General features: G+C 48.2%; 1 protein-coding gene across 5 annotated transcripts in view; it reads left to right on the top strand.

The window, feature by feature from the left end:
- The window catches only part of Epn2 (epsin 2), an 84,626-nt gene that overhangs the window by 44,205 nt on the left and 19,227 nt on the right, over positions 1–21,194 (top strand). For 3 of the 5 annotated variants that reach the window (XM_070027597.1, XM_070027595.1, XM_070027596.1), the window contains 2 exons: positions 21–792; positions 2,647–2,817. In XM_070027597.1, coding sequence (XP_069883698.1) covers positions 198–792; positions 2,647–2,817 — 766 coding nt within the window. In that variant the 5' untranslated portion in view covers positions 21–197. The remainder of the gene's footprint in view (positions 1–20; positions 793–2,646; positions 2,818–21,194) is intronic. The other 2 variants (XM_070027599.1, XM_070027598.1) reach the window with 1 other exon arrangement.

The raw sequence follows: 21,194 nt of genomic DNA, 5'->3' as shown, positions 1-21,194 counted from the left end.
TGTGTTTGTTCTCCCTGTAGGTCATGGCTTCCAACTTCTCAGGTCTGGGGCTCCAGAGGAGGAAATGACTGTTCAGGGCTCTTGCTCTTACTCCAGCTGGATAACGGAAAACTGGACCTTCATAGGGTGCAGACTTACCAAGGATAGGAAAGTTTCTCTCTTTGAAGGACTTTAAATTTGCAACAAAGAACATAAAAATGACCACTTCATCTATCAGGCGGCAGATGAAAAACATTGTGAACAATTACTCAGAGGCAGAAATCAAAGTCCGAGAAGCCACTTCCAATGACCCATGGGGCCCATCCAGCTCTCTGATGACCGAGATCGCTGACTTGACTTACAATGTGGTGGCCTTCTCAGAGATCATGAGCATGGTATGGAAGCGGCTTAATGACCATGGCAAGAACTGGCGGCATGTGTACAAGGCCCTGACGCTGCTGGACTACCTCATTAAGACGGGTTCTGAGCGGGTAGCCCAGCAGTGCCGGGAGAACATCTTTGCCATCCAGACCCTGAAGGACTTCCAGTACATTGACCGTGATGGCAAAGACCAGGGCATCAACGTGCGGGAGAAGTCAAAGCAGCTGGTGGCACTCCTCAAGGACGAGGAGCGACTGAAGGCTGAGAGGGCCCAGGCTCTCAAAACCAAAGAGCGCATGGCCCAGGTGGCCACTGGCATGGGCAGCAACCAGATCTCCTTTAACCGAGGCTCCAGCCAGCCCAACCTCTCCACCAGCTACTCGGAGCAGGAGTATGGCAAGGCTGGAGGATCACCGGCTTCCTACCATGGCTGTGAGTAATGGAAGTGCTGAATGGGCACTGTGTAGAGGTGGCAGTACTGAGCAGGTGGTGTGGGGTGCCTTAGGACTGAGGAAATGATGTCCAGCACCGGGCCTGGCTGTCTACTGTTCTCAGCTTTAGGCGGCTCAGACAGTCCTGATTGAGTTATGACCACAAAGGGGCTTTTGGTCCCTTGTCTGTTCCATGGGCTTCTGTGCCTCTGACAGAGCAGCTTGCATAGCTTCCTGGGTTCTGTAGAGACGATGAGCAACGAAGCAGCTTCTTTGTTCAGGAAGCTCTGCCAGCAAAGGGTTTGTCCTGCTGCCCAAAGAGAAGCTGAATATTTGGTAGCCAGGAGGAAAAGAATGCTCTTTTTGATAAACTTATTCTTTAACTTTATATGAAGTGTTTTGTTCCTGGCTGAGCTGTGGGTCTCGAATGGCTCAGTGTATTACTCTATTTTAGCCTCCCAGAGGGAGGACATTGGATCTCACTTAAAGAGGCAAACTCAAAGAAACCTCTTCAGGTGGCCAGAGACAAAGGCCTCCTTTCTGGGCACGCAGATTGCTCAGGGATTTGGGTGCACGTCTGGGTCTGCACTGGGTGAGGCTAGCCTATTCTGGTTTTGTATGTCAGAGCACTTTGAGTCTTTGCCCTACATTACATTCAGAAGAGGTTTCTGGGAGATGGAGTTCAGACCTGACAGAAGCTGATCGCTGAGCCACATTCAATTCCTAGCTTCCTGGCTGGTTACTGAAAGTGGTCCCAGGAACTGGGCCTTTTTGCACCCTCACATTGTTGGATGTCTGCCTGTGGACCCAACCCTCTGAGAGAAAGGTGTCCCAGTGGCCTTTGTGTCCTGGGGGCAAGGATGGAGGTAGGGAATGCAGAAGTTGTGTCTTCTAGATTACGCAGATACTGTACCTTTTAGAGTTCGTGGCACTGTTAGCCTAACAGCAGGCCCTTCTAAAGGAAGTTGTTTGTAGGTTGACAAACCCTTGTTAACCCTGCTTAATCTGTGGTTCTGTCACCAGACCACATGCCACCATTTCCTGCTTTTCTAGGTTTCAATTTGACTTTGTGCTGCCTACCACACTAGGATTTTGAGCAATGTGTCAAATGAGAGATTTGCATACCAAAGTCAGATTTCCTGCCTCTAGGAATTCTAAATTATTACCAAGCTTAGAGCAGATTAGTATTTCCTGGTCTGTTTCTAGTCATTGTCACTTGCTCTTAGTTGAACTCTCTTTAAGCAATGGTCACAGCCTTTGTGACACCATGTGGAAGTGATAGTTAAGTCATACCAGCAAAATGAAGATCGCTTGTTGTCTTATTCCTCTCACGGATTATTCTGCTATGCCCAGAAAGATGACATTTGGAGTGTGTTGGGGTCTATTTCCCCCCCCCCCCCCCAGCTTCCTCTGTCATTCACTGCTGTGGTTGCTGTGGTGTATGACCCAGGAGTGTGGTTCTTCTCTTTCCAAACCTCTCACAGCCATTTTTCTCAAGAGGTCAGAGATTTAACACAAGTTGCTGAAACAGCACCACCGGTCATACACCGTTGGTGGAATGTTCTAGGTAGAGGGGTGAGGCTAAGGGTGCAGGAGGCTGGTTGTTGCTCTGGGCTCCTTATACCAAGCCTGGGGCCTCCAGCTACTGAGGTAAAGGCTGTGATATCTGATGGAGTTTCCTCGTTCCCTCAGGCCTTGAGCCAAGCTGCATACCCAAGGCTTCAAAGCACTGGGGTCTGCAGGGGCAAGGTGGGACCTTGGGTGGTCTCAGCCCATACCCCTGCTGGGCTGCTGCGCTTCCTCTAATGGTGTGTCTCTCTCTGTGTGTATGTGTGTGTGTGTCCCTGCCCAACAGCACCCGAGGCCTCGCTGTGCCCCCAGCACCGCACAGGGCCCCCGCTGGGTCAGAGTGAGGAGCTGCAGCCACTGAGCCAGCGCCACCCCTTCCTGCCGCACCTGGGGCTGGCTTCCCGCCCAAATGGCGACTGGTCCCAGCCCTGCCTCACTTGTGACCGCGCAGCCCGAGGTGGGACAGCGGTTTGCTTTTCTCCTTCCTAGAAACGCTGGGCAGCTTGCTGGGGGTGGTGGTGCTTGGCATGCCAGTACAGCCAACTCTCTCCTCGTCTCCTGCTGGGCCAGCTCTCCAGCTGCTAGCGGCCTAGGATTCCCTTCTCCCTCTCCCCAGGAGCTTGCTGCCTGCTGTACCTTCCCTGCTGCTAACACAAGTCACTTGCTCAGTAGGGGAGCTGCTTTTGGGGTTGGCATGGGGTGATGGCCCCTGTTGTCCCCACCTCCCTTTCCTGACACAGTGGAGAGGGTTCTACTGCCTGCCAGGCACTGGTGGTGGTTGATCGAACCCCTGGGCTTGATGAAGTGGAAATGTGTGATTTATACCTGAGGATCCTGGCAAGTACCAGATCCTCACTTGGTCCATGGAAGCCATTATCCTAATGTGGTAACAGATGCCTGGCTGAGCATCGGATTGTTTCTGCTTCCCTATGAACTGCTGCCAAGGTGAACAGAGAGTTAGCTGTACTGTCAATTCTAGGTCACAGTGTTTGAAGGTACTGATTCAATGGGTAACTAAAAATGGAGCTTCTCTTTTGGCTAATTAATAATGTATCCTGGTCAAAGCTTACACTGTTGCAGGTTAAACTGAAAGCAGATTTTCATGGTTGTCTACAAGGAAATGCTCTATTTATATTCCCTCTGCTCACAAGTGGGAGCAGAAAGTTGTCTGTCCTACTCTTAGCCACCAGGGTGCCAACAGCAAGCCCTTGCGCAAGCTCCCTGATAAGGTGGCCAGCTTCATTCAGCCCTGGAGACAGTTACGGTTCATTCGTGCTTCATTAATATTACAGTTGTTTGACTTGGGTATACATGTGATCACTATATTTAGCTCTGGGATTTTTTTTCCTTCATGCCCCTACCTTCTCCTAACAGTTTATACTGAAATTTGGCTACTCCTAAATCAGTGTTAGAAAATGTAGGGAGGACCAGCTTTGCCCATTAAAGAATGCCAAGGGCAAAGCTTGTTTGGAAAGGTCACCTAAAGACATGTGAGTTACATGCCCATTTCTCCCTCTCCATACTGTATCCCACAGAACAAAGGTCATGGAGTACCCCGTCACCATCACTAGTTCTCTACCCAGTCTTGTAAGTGGTGAGGTCTGTTGAGCCTTGTCTGATTTTGTGTTCACCTGGCTGATTGGTGTTCTTGGGACGGTTGCATAGTAAGATTGGGCCTGGCTGTCTCCTTTAGTCTTGACACTACACCGTTGTTTAAGTTGTCTCCTCTGCTTGGGTGGCCACCCACAAATAGGGCAAGCTGCTCATGATATACAGCATATTAGGTCTCTTCTGTCTTTCAGCTCTGATGTGAACTAAAGATACATGAAAGATTTTTTTCCTTTGGTTATTTATGCTCCAGATGAATTCTAGGCAAACAAGAATGAGGTGGAAGTGCTTTTCTCCCTACAGCTCAGCCCACCTTGTCTCAATGTCTCTTTTGTTCTTGCTTTTCTGCTTTTTCTTGGAGTTTTATAAAGTGTTGAATATAAGGTAGATACTTCTTGGATTGATCCTGGTGGATTTGTTTGGAGCATACTGACTTGGAAGTCAGCCATGGAGAAGTCAGAATAAGGCCTGCTGTTCATCCCTTCATGCCCCTAGTGAAAATGAAGGCTCTGATTCAGGAGAGATGCTTGTGAGGGGTACACTCAGGGTTCCAGGCCATCAGGAGAGGCTTTTTGAGAAGACAGAAGACAGACAGCGGGGGGTGGGGGGTATGAAGGGTGGGGGGGTAGGAGTAGGGAGTATGAGTGTCAGGGTCAAAGGGCAAGTGTGCCTTTGATTGTTATCCTGATAGCCATTGAGGAATTTTCTTTCATGAGCCAGATCTCATTTCATCTTCCCTCTTCCCTACTGTCCTCAAACATCTGTAGATCTGACCGTCAGCAGCCCCCATTTACATCCCCCTATCATCTTTATAAGTGATGCTCTGGTGCTAAGTTCCCTGTGGAATTGTCCCTGAGCCTTTGACAAGGGAGACAGCGCCTTCTTTGATGATAGACCTTGGTTATCCTCCTCTTCCACCCTCCAACCTTTGCTTCTCAGCCTCTACTGGGCCTTGTCTTTCCTCAGAAGCACCCTAGACCTCAGTTCTGCTGGTGGCTGCTCTTAGGGCAAGGCTCCAAGTTCTACCTCCCTCTGCCCTCTCCAGACTACGCTTGTGTCAGGCTGTGCTAAATGCAATAGAGTCCTTTCCTTTGTGGTACTAATGTGGTAATGGGAAAGAAAACGTAAGTAAATGGTACAGCATGTTACATGAGGAATACTCTGGAACACAGCAACACATAAACAACCCAGCCATGGCTTTCTGGAAGAAGTCAGGATGGTTTGCAGTATGAAGCACACAGGATTGGAGGAAGAGGAGAGGGTGCTCATGGAAGAGCATTCCTGGGAGGAGCATCAGACAGAAGTCTGGGGTGGAAATGTGCTGGCAATTGAGGACCAGGAAGGTGGCCAATGCCTAATGAGGCTGGGGCCTCATTAGCAGGGAGAGGATGGGGCATGGCAGAGTCATTCCTGCAGGGGGCACAGGACCTGCAACTTCTGACGGACGTATTCCTTTAATTCCTACTTCATCCTTGGTTAGTGTTTGGGAGTTCTAGCCAGAGTCCAAACTATTAAGATCTGCAAGTGCTTACTCTCCCTGTGTTTACTTTCCATTGACCAGGAGCCCCACTCAGTAGACTTAAGCCTCTATCAAAAGGCCTCTGGGTGGTTACTCTGCAATGGGGAGGTGGGGAGAGTCCCAAGCAAAATGGTGAGAAGTACTGCGGGAAGTCTCTGGCTGTGGGGGGCAGGGCAGGAGCAGGAGACCAGTCAGGAGGTCACATTCTCATCCATGTAGAAGAGGATAGGACTGGGAGTTGGGTGGTGGTGGAGAGGTCTGGGAAGTAGCCAGGCCTTGAGTATGTCTTAAAGAAGAGCGGAGAGGATTTTCTGGAGGCCTGCCCCCACACTGAGGGATAGAAGGTGAGGGGAGTTCTGAGGCCTGTGAACAGGGGCCAGGAAGTAAGGATGGCTGTGGAGGAAGCAAGTTTAGGGACAACATGTGAGGTACCTATGCCACATGTAAGCCGAAGTGTCCAGTTGGGAGACAACTCTGAGCCAGAGATGCAGGTGGGGACATGGTACATGGATACTACTTTTGCTTTCTGCTCTTTGGCTTCTTCTGGTGCTCATGTTTAATTGGGGGCTCAGGGTATACTTGCCTGCATTGGCTACCTTCCTATGGTCCTGCCATGCAGTTAGGACTGTGTGTGTTAGCAAAGCTGTCTGTCTTAGAGAAGCATTTTTGGGCTTAGATTGCTGAGGGATTTGCCCAAAATGGCAGAGAAAGCTGACAGCATGGGCTGGAACACTACTTCTCCCACCTAGGGCCCTTGCCATCCTCTCAGGTTCTACAGGACTGGCCATAGCCTGAGTGCCTGGGAAGAAGTTGCAGAAGTTTTTGGGGTGGCGGGTAGAGTGGCAGATGGGGGATATGAGATCTCTTCAGTGAGTTAGAACAGAAGAAAGATAGCTGCCATTCAAGATTGTAACACTCTCAGGATGGGGCCAGATTTCCTCCTCCTCCTCCTCCTCCTCCTCCCTCTCCTCCTCCTCCTCCCTCCTCCTCCCCCTTCCCCTCCCCCTCCTCCTCTTCCTCTTCCTTCCTTCCTCCTCCTCCTCTTCCTCCTCCTCCTCCTCCTCCTCCTCCTCTTTCCTGTCTTCTACCTGGCCTAACTCCCATCAAGGGCTGGTTTATGAAGCAATGTTTTCTCAGACAGCTCTGCGTCCTCTTGCTGTGCACCCTGCATCAACCTGCAGAGGCAAGGCCACATCTGCCTCAATCTACTCCAAACCAGCCCCTATTGCGTGTGCCAGTCTTCTTGTTCTTAAGAAAAAGGACAAGGAAGAAAGGAAGAAAGAAGGCAGACATGCTCAACACTGATTTGCTCTTTTGAACCAGAATAACTTGAAGTCCTGGATCAAAGCAGCATTGGCAAGCTGTTCTCCAGGTGGTTCTGCCACTTGCTCTTGGTCTGGAAATGCCTGACAGTCTTGTCTATCTGGATGATGCCTTGGGCATTCTGGTTGGTACTGAGCCCTATGGTGTGGCTTAGGTCTTCCCCCAGGGGAATGTCAGGGAGTCCTACAGGCCTGAGCAAACACTGTGGTCAGAGACTGCCCTCACATACTATGACAGTGGCTTACCAAGTGATTACTGGAGATTACAGCCAGCCGTTGAATGCCTTTATTCCGCTACACTCCACAAAGGATTTGAGTTGGCTTACAAAACACATGCAGTGCCATGGATTAGATGGATTGCTAGCAGAAAGAAGTGGGGCAAAAGGAAAATAAGGATGAGAAAATAAAACAGAGCCAGCCAAACACAGTGGCTAGAGGTAGATCCAAATTCGGCTTTGAACTTATTAGCCACCAACCCCAAAGAAGGCAATTGCTCTTTGATTTCTAGACAGGGGTCCAAAAGCTTGATCCTTATTGTGCATGCAGTAGGGCAGAGCCTGAGAACACCTGCCCAGAAGAGCATGCACAGCACTGTGAGCACTGTCCTCAGGGCCACTGCCCCTCCCTGGATTCCTGTGGGCTGAGTTGCTATTCTCTAGAGGCCCAGCAAGAATCCAAGTGGAGGGTGACATGACCATTGCATTTCCTCTTTAGCACAGAGCCCCTTCCAGCTTTTCCCCTTTTTCAGTACCAGGGTTTGAATACAGTGGTCAAATTTGCTTGGCTTGCTTGCTCGGTTGGTGCTCTACCACTTGAGTCATACCCTCAGCCCAACTTTTTGAGATAGAGTCTCAAGGTCTTATCTTCGAAACTGTCCTTTGGGTCTCAGCTCCCCGAATAGCTAGGATTGTAGGTGTGAGTTACTGGTACCTCTGTTATCCCTTTTGCTTTTTTCTCATAATGGCACTAGGAGGTGGGCAAGGTAAAAGTGGCTTTTAATATGGGAGTGGCTGGAATCAGCCCAAAAATTCACTTAGGAATGAAGAATTTGAACTGGTACTTTTGAATCCTGGATGTCTTTCTTCTCTTTGCAACTAAAAAAAAATTTTTGTTTTTTGGTGCTGATCCTGGGGCCTGGCTAATGTTCTACCATTTGAGTCATAGCTCCATTTCCCACTTTTCTTTTTGGTCAGTTGTAGAGCTTGAACTCTGGGCATGGGCGCTATCCCTCAGCTCTTCAGTTCTAGGTGAATGCTCTACCACTTGAGCCACAGTGCCACTTCTGGTTTTCTGAGTGGTTTATTGGAGATGAGTCTCACGGACTTTCCTGCCTGGGCTGGCTTTGAACCTTTATTCTCAGATCTCAGCCTCCTGAGTAGCTAGGATTAAAGGCAGGAGCCACCGATGCCTGGTCTTTTCTGACTTTTTGGTCATTAGTTGGAGATAAGAGTCTCACAGACTTTAGTACTCAGATTGGCTTTGAAATGCAACCCTCAGATCTCAGCCTCTTAAGTAGCTAGGATTATAGGCATGAGACTCTGGCACCTGGCTAGTAGTTGGCTCGTTTTTTTTTTTTTTTTTTTTTTCCCAGCCAAATAGAGGAATATGGAATATGTCTGTTGCAAATTTTAAGATTGTGTGGTCTGTCACACATAAAGCTTTCTTTTATGGCTTTTTAAAAGCAGAAAAGCCTATTTAAACTGTTACTTAATTGGGACTCAGATCTTGAAGAGCTCTCTGGTAGTCAGAGAGGGATGAGATTGTTCTCACAATGGAAACACACAGTCAACATTTCTGATTGGGGTTACTAATTACATGATTGAAATAGGCTAATACCACAGACAATGGAAATAATCAGTATGGCACCATCATCTTGTCTTTAGAGCATCCTTTGTAGTATAGGCAAACAACCGGTGGCCAAAATACCAGCATAGTAGGGAAAAGGGAGGTAGTTCAGTGAGGACAACTCTGTCACTGAGCTGCTGTCTTTGATACATCAAATGCTCAGGATAGCAGATGCTAGTTTCAAGCAGTCAACTTCAAGGGGGGTAGCTTAACAGTTTACATGAATCCAAGTAGGAAGGAAGGCTTTGTAAAGGTAGACTTCCCTTTGCCTGGGAAGATGGGCCATATAAAATTTGAATATAATATGCCATGTTATCCTGTGATGTCTTCAGAGTGCTTTTTACTCTGAGATGATCTTGTTTGTTTTGTCTTCTGTCAACCCTCAGCAGTGAAGCCCAAATTGGGTGCTTCCTGAATGATGCATGAATGTAAATAAGCCTTAGTTCTTTCTTTTCTTATCTTTTTTTTTTTTCTGGCAATATTTCTGTGTGCTGTGTTTATCTTTGTGGTGTCAACTCTGGACACGATTTTTTTTTTTTTTTTGTCCTGGGGCCTGAACTCTGGGCCTGGGCACTATCCCTCAGCTATTCAGCCCAAGGCTAGTGCTCTACCACTTGAGCCATAGTGCCACTTCCGGCTTCTTCTGCTTACGTGGTGCTGAGGAATCCAACCCAGGGCCTCATGCATGAAATGCAAGCATTCTACCACTGAGCCACCTTCCTAGCCCTCAGTGTTAGTTTTTTGTTTTTTGTTTTTTGTTTTTGTCGGTTGTGCGGCTTGAACTCTGGGCCTGGGCACTGTCCCTGAGCTCTTCAGCTCAAGGCAAGCACTCTACCACTTGAGCCACAGTGCCACTTGTGGCTTTTTCTGTTTATGTGGTGCTGAGGAATCAAACCCAGGGCCTCATGCATACGAGGCAAGCACTCTAACACTGAGCCACCTTCCCAGCCCCAGTGTTAGTCTTTTCTTTCTTTCTTTCTTTTTTTGTCCATCATGGGGCTCGAACTCTGGGCCTGAGTGCTGTCCCTCAGCTCTTCAGCTCAAGGCTGGAGCTCTACCACTTGAGCCACAGTGCCACTTCCTGTTTTCTGGTAGAGATAAGAGTCTCATGGACTTTCCTGCCTGGGCTGGCTTTGAACCGCGATCCTTAGATCTCAGCCTCCTGAGTAACTCGGATTATGAGCCACTGGCACCCGGCCAGTGTTAGTCTTTTGAAAATACATTTTGAGGTGTTGGAGTTTGGCTCAGCTGGTAGAATGCCAGCCAGTGAGCAAAAGTGTCAGGTACTGACGTTGAGTCCTGTTCTTGGGCCTAAAAAAAGGAAGAAAAAAAAAAAAGATATATATTGAAGGCTTTTACAGTGATGATTTGGTCAATGACAGATCACATATGGTAGGCCCCCATATTTTATTATCAGAACTGAACAGTTTCTATGACGTAGCAGTTTCTGTGTTTTGTCAATGCTGGGGAGGCAATTCAGGGTGTATGCATGCTTAAGCACACTACCAAACCATACCTCCAAACCCTCATCTAGTAATTTTCTTTTTCCTTTCCTTTTCTGGGCAGTGGTACTGGATTTGAACTTGGGACTTGACACTTACTAGGTGGTTACTCTACTTCTTGAGCCATGTCCCCATCCCTTTGTGCTCTGGTTACTTTTTTTTTTTTTTTTGTCAGTTCTGGGTCTTGAACTTTGGGCCTGGGTGCTATCCCTGAGCTCTTCAGCTCAAGGCTAGCACTCTACCACTTGAGCCACAGCACCACTTCCAGTTTTCTGATAGTTAATTGGAGATAAGAGTCTCACGGATGTTCATGCCCAGGCTGACTTTGAACTACAGTCCTCAGATCTCAGCTTCTAGAGTAGCTAGGATTACAGGTATGAGCCACTGGCACCTGGCTCTTTGGTTACTTTTGAGATAGGATTTGGCTTTTTGTTTGGATTGCAACCCTCCTTATTCATACTTTCTGCAGTAGCTGGGTTGACAGACATACATTACTTATGCTAAGCTTTTTTTTGTTGTAATGGGGTCGTGTGAACTATTCTTGCCTGAGCTGGCCTGGAACCGAATCTTTGCCTCCTGAGTTGCTAGGATTACAGGTATGAGCCACTGGTGCCAGTCCTCACCTAGTCTTTTTATTGAAACTTTTGACCATTTAGATATGTTTAGGTATACAAATACCATGATGTCTGGAGTGTTGACCACAGTGATGGGCTGGCTGTACAGGTCTGTTGCCTAGCAGCAGTGGGCAATCCTGTGGAACTAAGGGGTGTGTAGGCTGTATTGTGTAGATGTGTCAGTTTACTCTGTGATGTCCTCATAAGCATTTAGCAGTGTCGCTTCAGCCCTGGTGATGGCATTCAGTTGCGTTTGTGTGGTTTCCACATAGTTTACGGTTGAGTTCAGCAATAGGATGATTCATACTTGTTATTGTTCAGAAAAAAAATATTGTTTTGTCATTTCTCTTTGCCCTGTGCTACTAGCTCCAAAGCTAGCTTCCGAGGAACTTCTAAATATTCCTTAATGTCACAAAGCCTGGCCACACTTCTGGGCATATCTCTCAAATGAGAGCCCTACAGTCCCTGTGATGGGTGACCGCAGGGTGCCGCCAGGCTGCAAGTATGCCCAAGGTGTGTGTGTGGGGGGGTGGGAAGGGTGATTCAGGCCAGGCTTTATTGAGATGAAGGGTTCGCTCTGGAAAGTTACAGGCAGCAGGCAATGCTCCACATTAAGTTTGCAAATTAGTCCCTCCTGTCCATTGCCCACAGTCTCCATGTGGGCTGCTTCAGTGACCGCCTTTCCAGGTCTAATGGAGGGAACGCAGTGTGGTGAAGTAAGTGGACTTGGTCCTTATTGTACAGTGATGGATGGCCATTTTGTGCTGGCGTGGAGTAGGCAGGGGAAGAGAAGACAGCATTATTTATTATCTCATTGTAGATAGCTGTCACACACTTGGTGTACTTCTTCCTGGTGAACATCTGCCCTTGGTGGCACTGTAAACATACCTCTGGCTGCTCTCTGTCCTCCAAAATTGTAACTGAAGCATTTTCTCTGCTTCCTTCTTAACAGAACTGGTAAACCTTTTAGCAGTTCACACTGTTAAAACACTGGAGCTGGTGCCTGAGTAGCCTCAGTACATGAGTCTGGAGTTGGTGGTGTTCCCCAAGAGGACTCCAAAATCAAGTCTCTTATGAAAAATGGTGCAGTATGTGCGTAGGACCCAAGCCTAGGACCCAACCTATCTTCTGTTTCACCTTTAGATGCTCTATAATACTCAGTGGTGGTATAAATGTGATGCATGACTACCTTACTCTATTGTTTAGGGAACAATAACATGACAAAAGTCTGTCATGCACCTATGGCTCACGCCTGTAATCCTAACTACTCAGGAGGCTGAGATCTGAGCATCATGGTTCAAAGCCAGCCCAGGCAGGAAAGTCTGACTCTTATCTCCAATGAACTACCAAGAAAAAGAAAAAGCCAGAAGTGGATCTGATAGAGCAATAGCCTTGAATGCTATTGTGCATTCTCTCTCTCTCTCTTTCCTCTCTCAGTACCAGGTTGGTTGACTCTGAGGAAAAAGGGGTAGAATTGTTAAAAGCTCAGTAGTGGGTCCCTCAGGCCTAGATTGGACCCATGGGCCTGCGGAAGTCTCAAAGATGTGCATTTGTCCTGGTCACAAGCAGCAGATCCTTGTTCTAGAGATAAACTGAGGAACAACTCACTGTCCACAACCCCTGCTAGTAGCCAGGCCAGTTTGATCCACAGATGTGAACAGTGACCCTGTGTATTACTGTTGGTGTAACAGTACCATGGATGGGTTCACTTGCTCACTTTTTGTCCTGCTGTGTGTCAGGACCAGCACTATGCTTTTAAGGCTCTCAGAAGGTGGCTGACACTTTCTGGTGGGCCCAGGATAGGACAGGCAGATGCATCTATAGAGTGCGTACTGTGGCTCCTAGGGCAGGTTAGGATCCCACGGGGCTGGTCTAAGCCTTAGCTCTTTGGTTACCCTTGTGTAGGAGGGAGGCCCTAGGTTAACTGGTGGTGGGGATGGGCACTAAGTGAAGAGCAGTGCTCCACCTCCCCATGCACTTGGTCACTGAAGTAAGACAGTTACTGGTTTATGGTCTGATTGTGTGTACTAGCTATATGCATTTTCTATGCTTCTGTCCAGCTAACACTTAGTTTTTTGTTTTATTTTTTGTCAGTGGTGGGGCCTGAACTCTGGGCCTGGGTGCTGTCCCTCAGCTCTTCAGCTCAAGACTACCACTTGAGCCATGGTGCCACTTCTGGCCTTTTCTGCTTATGTGGTGCTGAGGAATCGAACCCAGGGCCTCATGCATGCAAGGCAAGCGCTCTACCCCTGAGCCACCTTCCCAGCCTGAAGTTTTTATTTTTTAAAGGATTCTTTGTACTAGAATTTGTTTGTACCAGCAGTGAGATTAATGGAAAACGTATAGGAACATTACTGCCTTTTTCCAGAGTGCACCCCAGTAGTTGGAGAGCGTACTTAGCTGATAGCCATGGGCCCACGATAGGCACTGTGATTTTCTTAACTGTCGCCACCAATGTAATAGATGGAAATTGCTATCAGAATAAAAACAAAGCTTGTTTTAGAAAATGAGTTCCTGTTTTGAAGTACAAGTTGAAAGCCAGGCACCAGTGGGCTCACATCTATAACCTGTAATCCTGGTTGTGTAGGTGGTGGAGGTCAGGAGGATAGATCGTGGTTTGAAGCCAGGCAGAGAAGAAGGTTGGTTTTTTTTTGTTTGTTTGTTTGTTTTTTGTTGGTCATGGGGCTTGAACTCTGGGCCTGAGTGCTGTCACTTAGCTCTTCAGCTCAAGGCTAGTGCTCTACCACTTGATCCATAGTTTATTGGAAGTAAGAGTTTCATAGCCTTTCCTGCCCAGGCTGGCTTTAAACTGTGATCCTCAGATCTCGGCCTCCCGAGTAGCTAGGATTACAGGTGAGCCATTGGTACTCAGTGAGAAAAAAGTTTTGAGACCCCCTCATCTCAACCAGTAGTTAGGCACAATGGTATGTGCCTGTCATCCTGGCCAGGCCAACGCAGGCGCAAAAAAAAAAAAAAAAAAAAAGCCAGCAAAAATTCCATCTTAGCAGAAAAAGCTGGGGATGGTAGCACCTGTCTTTTATCCTGGTTACTATGGGAAGTGTAAATAGGAGAATCATGGTTCAGTCTGGCCCAGGCAAAAACTGAGACCCTAACTTAGAAATAATTAGAGCCAGGGGCTGGGAAGGTGGCTCAGTGGTAGAGTGCTTGTCTTGCATGCCTGAGGCCCTGGGTTCGATTCCTCAGCACCACATAAGCAAAAAGAAAAAAGCCGGAAGTGGCGCTATGGCTCAAGTGGTAGAGCGCTAGCCTTGAGCTGAAGAGCTGAGGGACAGCACCCAGGCCCAGAGTTCAGGCCCCATGACCGGACCCCCCCCCCAAAAAAAACAAAACATTAAACAGAAATAATTAGAGCCAAAAGAGCTAGAGGTATGGCTCAAACAGTTGAGCGCATATCTAGAAAGTGTGAAGCCCTGAATTCAAATCCTAGTACCACAAACAAAACAAACAGTTTGACCGTCTCTTATTCAAAATGCTTGGGACCAAAAGTATGCCATAGTTCAGACTTTTTCATTTATTTGCTCTTTTTCCTCTCTGTCTCTCTCTCTCTGTCTGTCCCTGTGCTGGGACCAGTCCTGGAACTCAGGGCCTAGGCTCTGCCCCTAAGCTCTTTTTGTTCAAAGCTAGTACTTTATCACTTGAGTCACAGCTCCACTTCTGGCTTTCAATTAGAAGTAAGATACAGACGTTCCTGGCTTTGAACTGTGATCCTCAGATCTCAGCCTCTTTGAGTAGCTAGGATTACAGGTGTGAGCCACTGGAGCCAATTTATGATTGAATTGAACAAGAGAGAAAGTGTTTCTTTGAAGATCTTAGTGTATGCTCACAAGCTTGGGTGCTAACCTTGCTAGCACCTTGTGGGCCCCGTGGGCCCTTTTCCACCCTGGCTTCTTCTGGGATTGCTGGGCCCCCACGTTTGTGGGGGGTGGACATCTCTTCCCTACCACTGCTCCCAGGCACTGTGAGGCCCACATCCAGCTCTGCCCAGGGAGGGACAGACTGTGCCTTTGTTACCTGCACATAGGGAAGAGTGCTTAATATTTTGGTTGAATCCTCCCTGCTCCGTTCAACAAGCTGGGAATCTGCAAGGGAAAGGGTTTAGTCTATAGTCCCAGAGAATAGCCCAAACACTTGTTATTCAGCTGAGGATGGATTTTGAATCATGTGGACAAATAGAAGGACTGTCTTTTGTCTCTGTTTTACCCTCCCCCCCCCAATTTCCCTTTGCAGCTCTGTACAACTGACTAGGCTCTGCTTTCCTTCCCACCTTCAGCTTCCTTGTCTATAAACCGAATGGAGGTGAAGAAATTACAGCCATTGTTTGTTACACTGGAAAATAAACTTGAAGCGGAGCCCATAGAGATGGGAGTGTCTGCTGGGTACCAGGAGCAAGCTGGTGCAGCCCCTGCCTTCTTCAACAGCCAGAGTGGAAGGTGGCTGGCTGTGAGCTGATCACCAGCGTAGACTGCGGCCAGAGATAATGATGGCTGAGAAGACAGGCACTGTGTGGGTGCCCTGTGTGTGTGGGGGTGTGCCCTGTGTGTGCTGCGCCTGCTCCAGCTGCCTGGAGTCTGATCATTCCCCGCCCCTTACCCCATGGAAGCTAAAAGACTGTCCAGGTAGCATAGCAGTGAAGGTGCATTTGTGAGAGTGGTGCTAGAAATGACATTTAGGGACAAGGACTTGTCTTTCCCATCTGAGAGCTGCAGGCTGGGAAGACAAAGGACTAGAGGTTAGTGTAATAGGTGTCTTGGGAATGTGGGATTGTGAGCACAGCCCATGAGGTAGCACCAGGGGACAAGGCACTCTGTTCCACATCAGCCTGGCATACTCTGTGAGTGCCTTGAGGTGCATATCAGAAGAGGCTTTGGTCTGCTGCTGAGCTTCTAGGGCTACTGCAATGAAGTTCCACCTCCATATGCTTAGGGCACAGAAATGGATTGTCTCAACCATTCTGGAGGCCAGAAGTCTTAAGATCAAGGTATCAGCAGGGCCAGGGCCCCTCTGAAACCTAACAGGAATCCTCTCTCCCTCTCTCCCTCCCTCCCTCTGGTGGCTGGCAGCCACATCATTCCAAATCTATGCCTCCATTTCCCCTGGCTTGTTCTCCTTGTTTATGCAAAACCTTGGGATCTCATTTTAGCTAATTACCTTGGCATGGGCTCTAGTTACAAGTAAAGCCACATTCAAGGAGTAAAGACTTAAATATATTTGGAGGGGACCCAATTCTACCCACAGCCTGTGGTCAGAGAAAGTGCCAAAAGTACTGGGACTGTACTGGGCAGCAGCACCCTACCCCATGAGGTCTCCTGCATGGCTGCTGGGTTGTAGCTAGGACCAGCAGGACTCTTGATGGCCTCTCATGGCCTCAGACCAAGTGGTTTGGGAATTGCCAGATACCGTGGAGTCTCAGTTAAATGTACCTAGCATCCCACCACTCAGACTACGTTTGGAAGCCACTGTCTGGCTCTAGTTCCCGTTACTGCTCCCCAGCTGGGTCAGAGGATATGGCTGGACTGCTTAGACTCTCCTAAAGCCCTTTAGAAAGCCTGAGCCATCAGGCTTTTCCTTCATGTGTCCCAGGGGAACCTAGAGCAGAAGTTCCTCACTCTCCTTAGCCCTTATCTGTTGAAGGGGTTCGTAGGGTTGGGGGTAGAGCTTAGTGGTAGAGTATATGCTGTACAAGCACAAGACCCTGGTTCTGTTCTCTCAGCACTGTGTGTGTGTGTCACAAAAAGGATCAGATTGAATCTCTCACCAGGCTTTGGGCAAGTCACTGCCCTCCAAGACCAGTCATGGTCTGTGTAAACTGAGAATTAATGAGAGACCTGTGAACATTGTACACGTTATATGCTGTTCTCATGGTAACTCAGTTGGCTCTCCCAGCAAGCCCAGGAGGTAGGGACTATCTCTATTCCTTGGATGAGAAAACAGGCAAAGTGTGTTTGATCTCCTAGGCCAAGGTCTTATTAAGAAGTGCAGGACCAGTACTTCTAGCTACTTAGGAGGCTGAAATCTGAGGATTGCAGTTCAAAGCCATCCCGGGCAGAAAAGTTCCTGTGAGACTCTTATTTCCAGTTAACCAAAAAACTGGAAGTGACTCTGGCTTAAATGGTAGACTGTTAGTCTTGGGCACAAAGACACTGTCCCTGAGATAAAGCCCTACCACTGACAAAAAATAAAACAAGTGCAGGGCCCAGACCTGAGCCACAGGGCTTTGGGCTGTACTTTCAGAGGCTGAGGATACTCAGATCAGGCAGGGAGCAGCACCTGGGGAGGGAATAGACAGCCATTCCCTGAGAGCAAGTACCAGGAAGGGAAGCTCACCCACACAGAACATGCGGTAGAAAGCCGTTTTGGTGAAATTGCAAGAAACCGTGAGCAGCTGCTTCCTCTGGGAAGTGTTGGGGGGAAGGGCAGGACAAGAGACGCTTGCCTCCCCTCCCCCCACCTTTTATGCTGAAGTATTAAGTCATGAGTGTCATCACATACCACCCCTTAACCTCAAGGATGTCTGTCTTCCTGGGGAGTCACATAATCAGCAATTGCCAAATTTAGATTTTGCCAGTTGTCCTCAAAGTATCTTGCCCAGGGATCCAGGATCACATGTTTTCTGGTGGTCCTACCCCTACTGTGTGTCCCCTCTCCTCCCCCCTGGATGCACCAAGGAGACCGTACTGGTTGTCCAGTAGGGTGGCCCTCACCTGGGTTTGTGTCTCTGCTGCTGCTTGCTTTGTTCAGCCCATTCCTCACCCTGGACTCATTGTGACCTGGGAATCACATCCAGAGCCTGATTCCATGTGTCTCAGCACATTGCTGGGACAGTTCTGGGTGATGGTGTGATGTCAACAGGTAGGTGGCCATCCTACCACTGGGGGTACTGGCTTGGCCACCTGTCAAGATGTGGCCACAGCCTGTGAAACAGCAAAACGGCCTGTGATCTTGTTTTGGTGTAGGTCTCATCTTATTCCTCTCTGACCTGGCTCCATGTATTTTTGTTCCCTTTTTTAATATCCTTGGGGGGTGAGCTGATCTTTATTTTCTCCTAATTCTCCTTACTCAACTAAAAGGAACCCTTCCTGATTGTTGTTTGCTGTGAGGAAGCAGATACCCTGGAGGGCCACTATGTTGAGAAGCTTTAACGCTGCCTGAGCTTCTGGTGAGCTTCTTTCTGATGGCCAGAGTGGGTGCTGACTCTGGAAGTGGCCTGGAGAACCACAGTAATGTGTCACCACATTACTGAGGAAGCCCCAGTAAGCATTTCCTCACAGCTTAGTAATGAGGAAGGAACTTACGCATGATGAAGGAAGTTGACCCTGAGCTGGTTTTGGTCCTAGTGTGGGCTTCTCTCCTTTCCTAAAGAAAACTAGGCAGAAATAGAACAGAGACCAGCCATACTGGAGCCCCAGGGATGTTCAATAGAGGCCTGAAATGGTTAGTCTTCGCTGGGTGATTTGGAGAGCAAGGATGCTCAAGACAGTTCTGGGCCCGGAATGGAGGAGAGGGTTCTGGCTGGGGTAACATCGAGCTCCCCATGGGTGGGCCAGCTGGGTCCTGCACTCATGGCGTCACCTCACGCAGTAGATGTCCTTCAGTCAGCATTTATGTGGCTGGCTGGTGCTGCTGCAGCTGCAGCGCTTTCTAGGAAAATGACAAAATGTAACTGATTGGTAAGAAATGGTTTCCTGTTTTTCAATCAACTCCACTACTTCACCACCTTCTTTCAGATGAAATTGACCAGAGGATTTCCTCCCTCTGAAACATCTCCATGTTTGGAGCAGTATGTTTGGAAAGGAGGTCTAGGTCCCCAGCGCCTGTCTAGATGGTTGATGGAGTAGGTAGAACAGTGGTGACAGATCAGGACCCCTGTTCTCCTGAGCTGGAGGATCCTTTGGTCTACCTGTTACAATGAATTTTGTGGAAAATGTCTGACAGCAATCTGGAGGTGATAAAAGTGAGGTCCCCTCCCCCCGCCCCCCATGGTTATGCTTTTGGCCTTTGGTGGAGGCGAAGACCTGGAACTCTTTCTTCAAGTTGGACTAATAGACACCTGTGTGGGTAGGAGAAGGTTTTATCAGGAAGTCATTTAGTCATTTAGTAGTTAGCTTAAACCAGCCATTACTGCTTTCCCCTCTAGAGGGTGGCTAGAACAGGAAGCCACTAGAAGTGGCAACAGCAGTGAGAGTGGCCTGTCTTTTAGGCAGTTGGTTGCCTGTTTCTTCAGCTCCTCAGAACAGGGCCAGGACCAGACTCAGGTGGTCACAGGGCCCATTCAGGCCGGTCTCACAAGGACATCTGTGTTCTCTGTCATGTGCCTAAGCATAAGAAGCCCTTTGTGGGGCTGAGATGCTGTCACTGAGGCGAGAGTGTCTGCTGGAATTCTCCCTCGAAGCCAAGGCCTGCTGTGTGGAGCTCAGCTGAGAGGCAAGGGTGGTGGCTGTGAGTTCTGCCACCTGTGCAATTGCGAGCTGTATATCTGTTCATAGAAACCGCAGCATGCAGGGGAAATACCCTTTGTCTTGAATCTCCACATTGATGTGGTGAGCTGTTTCCGCATGCATGGGCCCATGCATCATTCTTACTGCGTCCGTGATGGCAGAATGAGCATTTGCATTTGGAGCCAGTCTGGCCTTGCAGGTGTACTGAACAGCTCAGAGAACAAGGGAGGCTCTGCTGTATACAGCAGGTCTGTTCTGAGCCTTAGCCATTCATTGCTGCTTGGTTTGAATCACAGCCCCTGTGGATGTGTGTCCAAAGAACAGCCTTTTCCCTGCTAGGACAGGAGTCCTTCTTGAGCACTCTTTTTTATTTTTTTTTTGGGGGGGGGGTGTTAAAACGGGACCCTCGCCTTTATTCACTACTGATTTCCCTTTGGTCATAAAAAGAGGGTGTCAGTTGCTATATCTGCTCTAAAACCAAGGGACTTGTAAGCGAAGCCCCAGATTGTTTATCATCAGAGAGCAGAGGGCAAGAGTCTCCCAGTGAGACAGAACTGTTCCTCTTCCTTGGTCCCCTCCAGCCTAGATGGTGGCATCTTTGCTGTTTGAGCACCAAAAAAAAAAAAAAGAGCCAAGACTTGAGCATTCTGATTGACACTGGTGAGTTTGGGAACAAAAACAACCAAAATATATATGTATGTATGTTTTTTTTGGGGGGAGGGGATATTAAGAAATCTGATTGCTGAGTTGGAGGATATATTTCCTGACAATCCAGTTCTATTTCTAGAGAAATACTTTTAAAAATGTAATTGGAGTAATGAACTAGAATGAAGTATTTTGTTTGCTTTTTGGTGGTACTAGGGATTGAACTCGGGGCCTGGTTGCTTGCCAGATAGATACTCTACCACTTGAGCCATACCCTCAGCCCTAGGTTGAGATTTGTGTTTTTTTTGTTTTTTGGGGGGGGTCCAGTCGTGGGGCCTGAACTCTGGGCCTGGGCGCTGTCCCTCAGCTCTTCAGCTCAAGGCTAGCACTCTACCACTTGAGCCACAGCGCCACTTCTGGCTTTTTTCTTATGTGGTGCTGAGGAATCGAACCCAGGGCCTCAGGCATGCAAGGCAAGCGCTCTACCACTGAGCCACCTTCCCAGCCTTTGTGTTTTTGTTTATATTTTTATTTTTTTTAAGAGAAGCATCTGGGGCTGGGAATGTGGCTTAGAAGGAAGAGTGTTTGCCTAGTATGCATGAAGTCCTGGATTTGATTCCTCAGTACCACATAAACAGAAAAACTGGAAGTTGTGCTGTGGCTCAAGTGGTAAAGCACAAGCCTTGAGCACAGAGAGGCTTTGGGCCAGAGTCCAGACTCTTGAGCTCAAGCCTCAGGACCAGCTTTTTTTTTTTTTTTTTTAAAGGAGTATCTGTATGTGTTTTATAATCACAACATTTATTTGTTTGCTTTGTTTATTTGTTTGTTTATTGCCATGGTGCTTTGAACTCTGGGCCTGGTGCTTTCCTGAGCTGCTTTGGATCAAGGCTAGAGCTCTATCACTTGAGCCATAGCCTCACTTCCGACTTTTTTGTTGTTGTTGGTGGTGTTCATGGGGCTTGAACTCTGGGTCTAGGAGCTGTCCCTCAGCTCTTCAGTTCAAGGCTAGTGTTTTATCACTTGAGCCACAGCACCACTTCTGGTTTTCTGGTGTTAATTGGAGATAAGAGTCTCACAGACTTTCCTGCCTGGCTGCCTTTGAACTGTGATCCTCAAGATCTTAGCCTCCGAGTAGCCAGGCTTACAGGCATGAGCCACCAGCACCTGGACTGATTTATTTATTATTTTGACCTTCCCATACCAGTGAGAGGAGAGACATGAGGCAGTTGCCTATGCTAGGCAAGTGTTCTACTTGGTTAGCTGTGGCTCTGTCACCTCTGTGATCCAGATTGCAGTTAGGCCTCTTCTGTCTTGTTCACCATA

This window comes from Dipodomys merriami, unplaced genomic scaffold, assembly GCF_024711535.1.
Source record: "Dipodomys merriami isolate MVZ:Mamm:240054 unplaced genomic scaffold, mDipMer1.0.p SCAF_19, whole genome shotgun sequence".
In the NCBI taxonomy this organism is placed as follows: domain Eukaryota; kingdom Metazoa; phylum Chordata; class Mammalia; order Rodentia; family Heteromyidae; genus Dipodomys; species Dipodomys merriami.
This window is presented reverse-complemented; position numbering and strand designations above follow the sequence as displayed.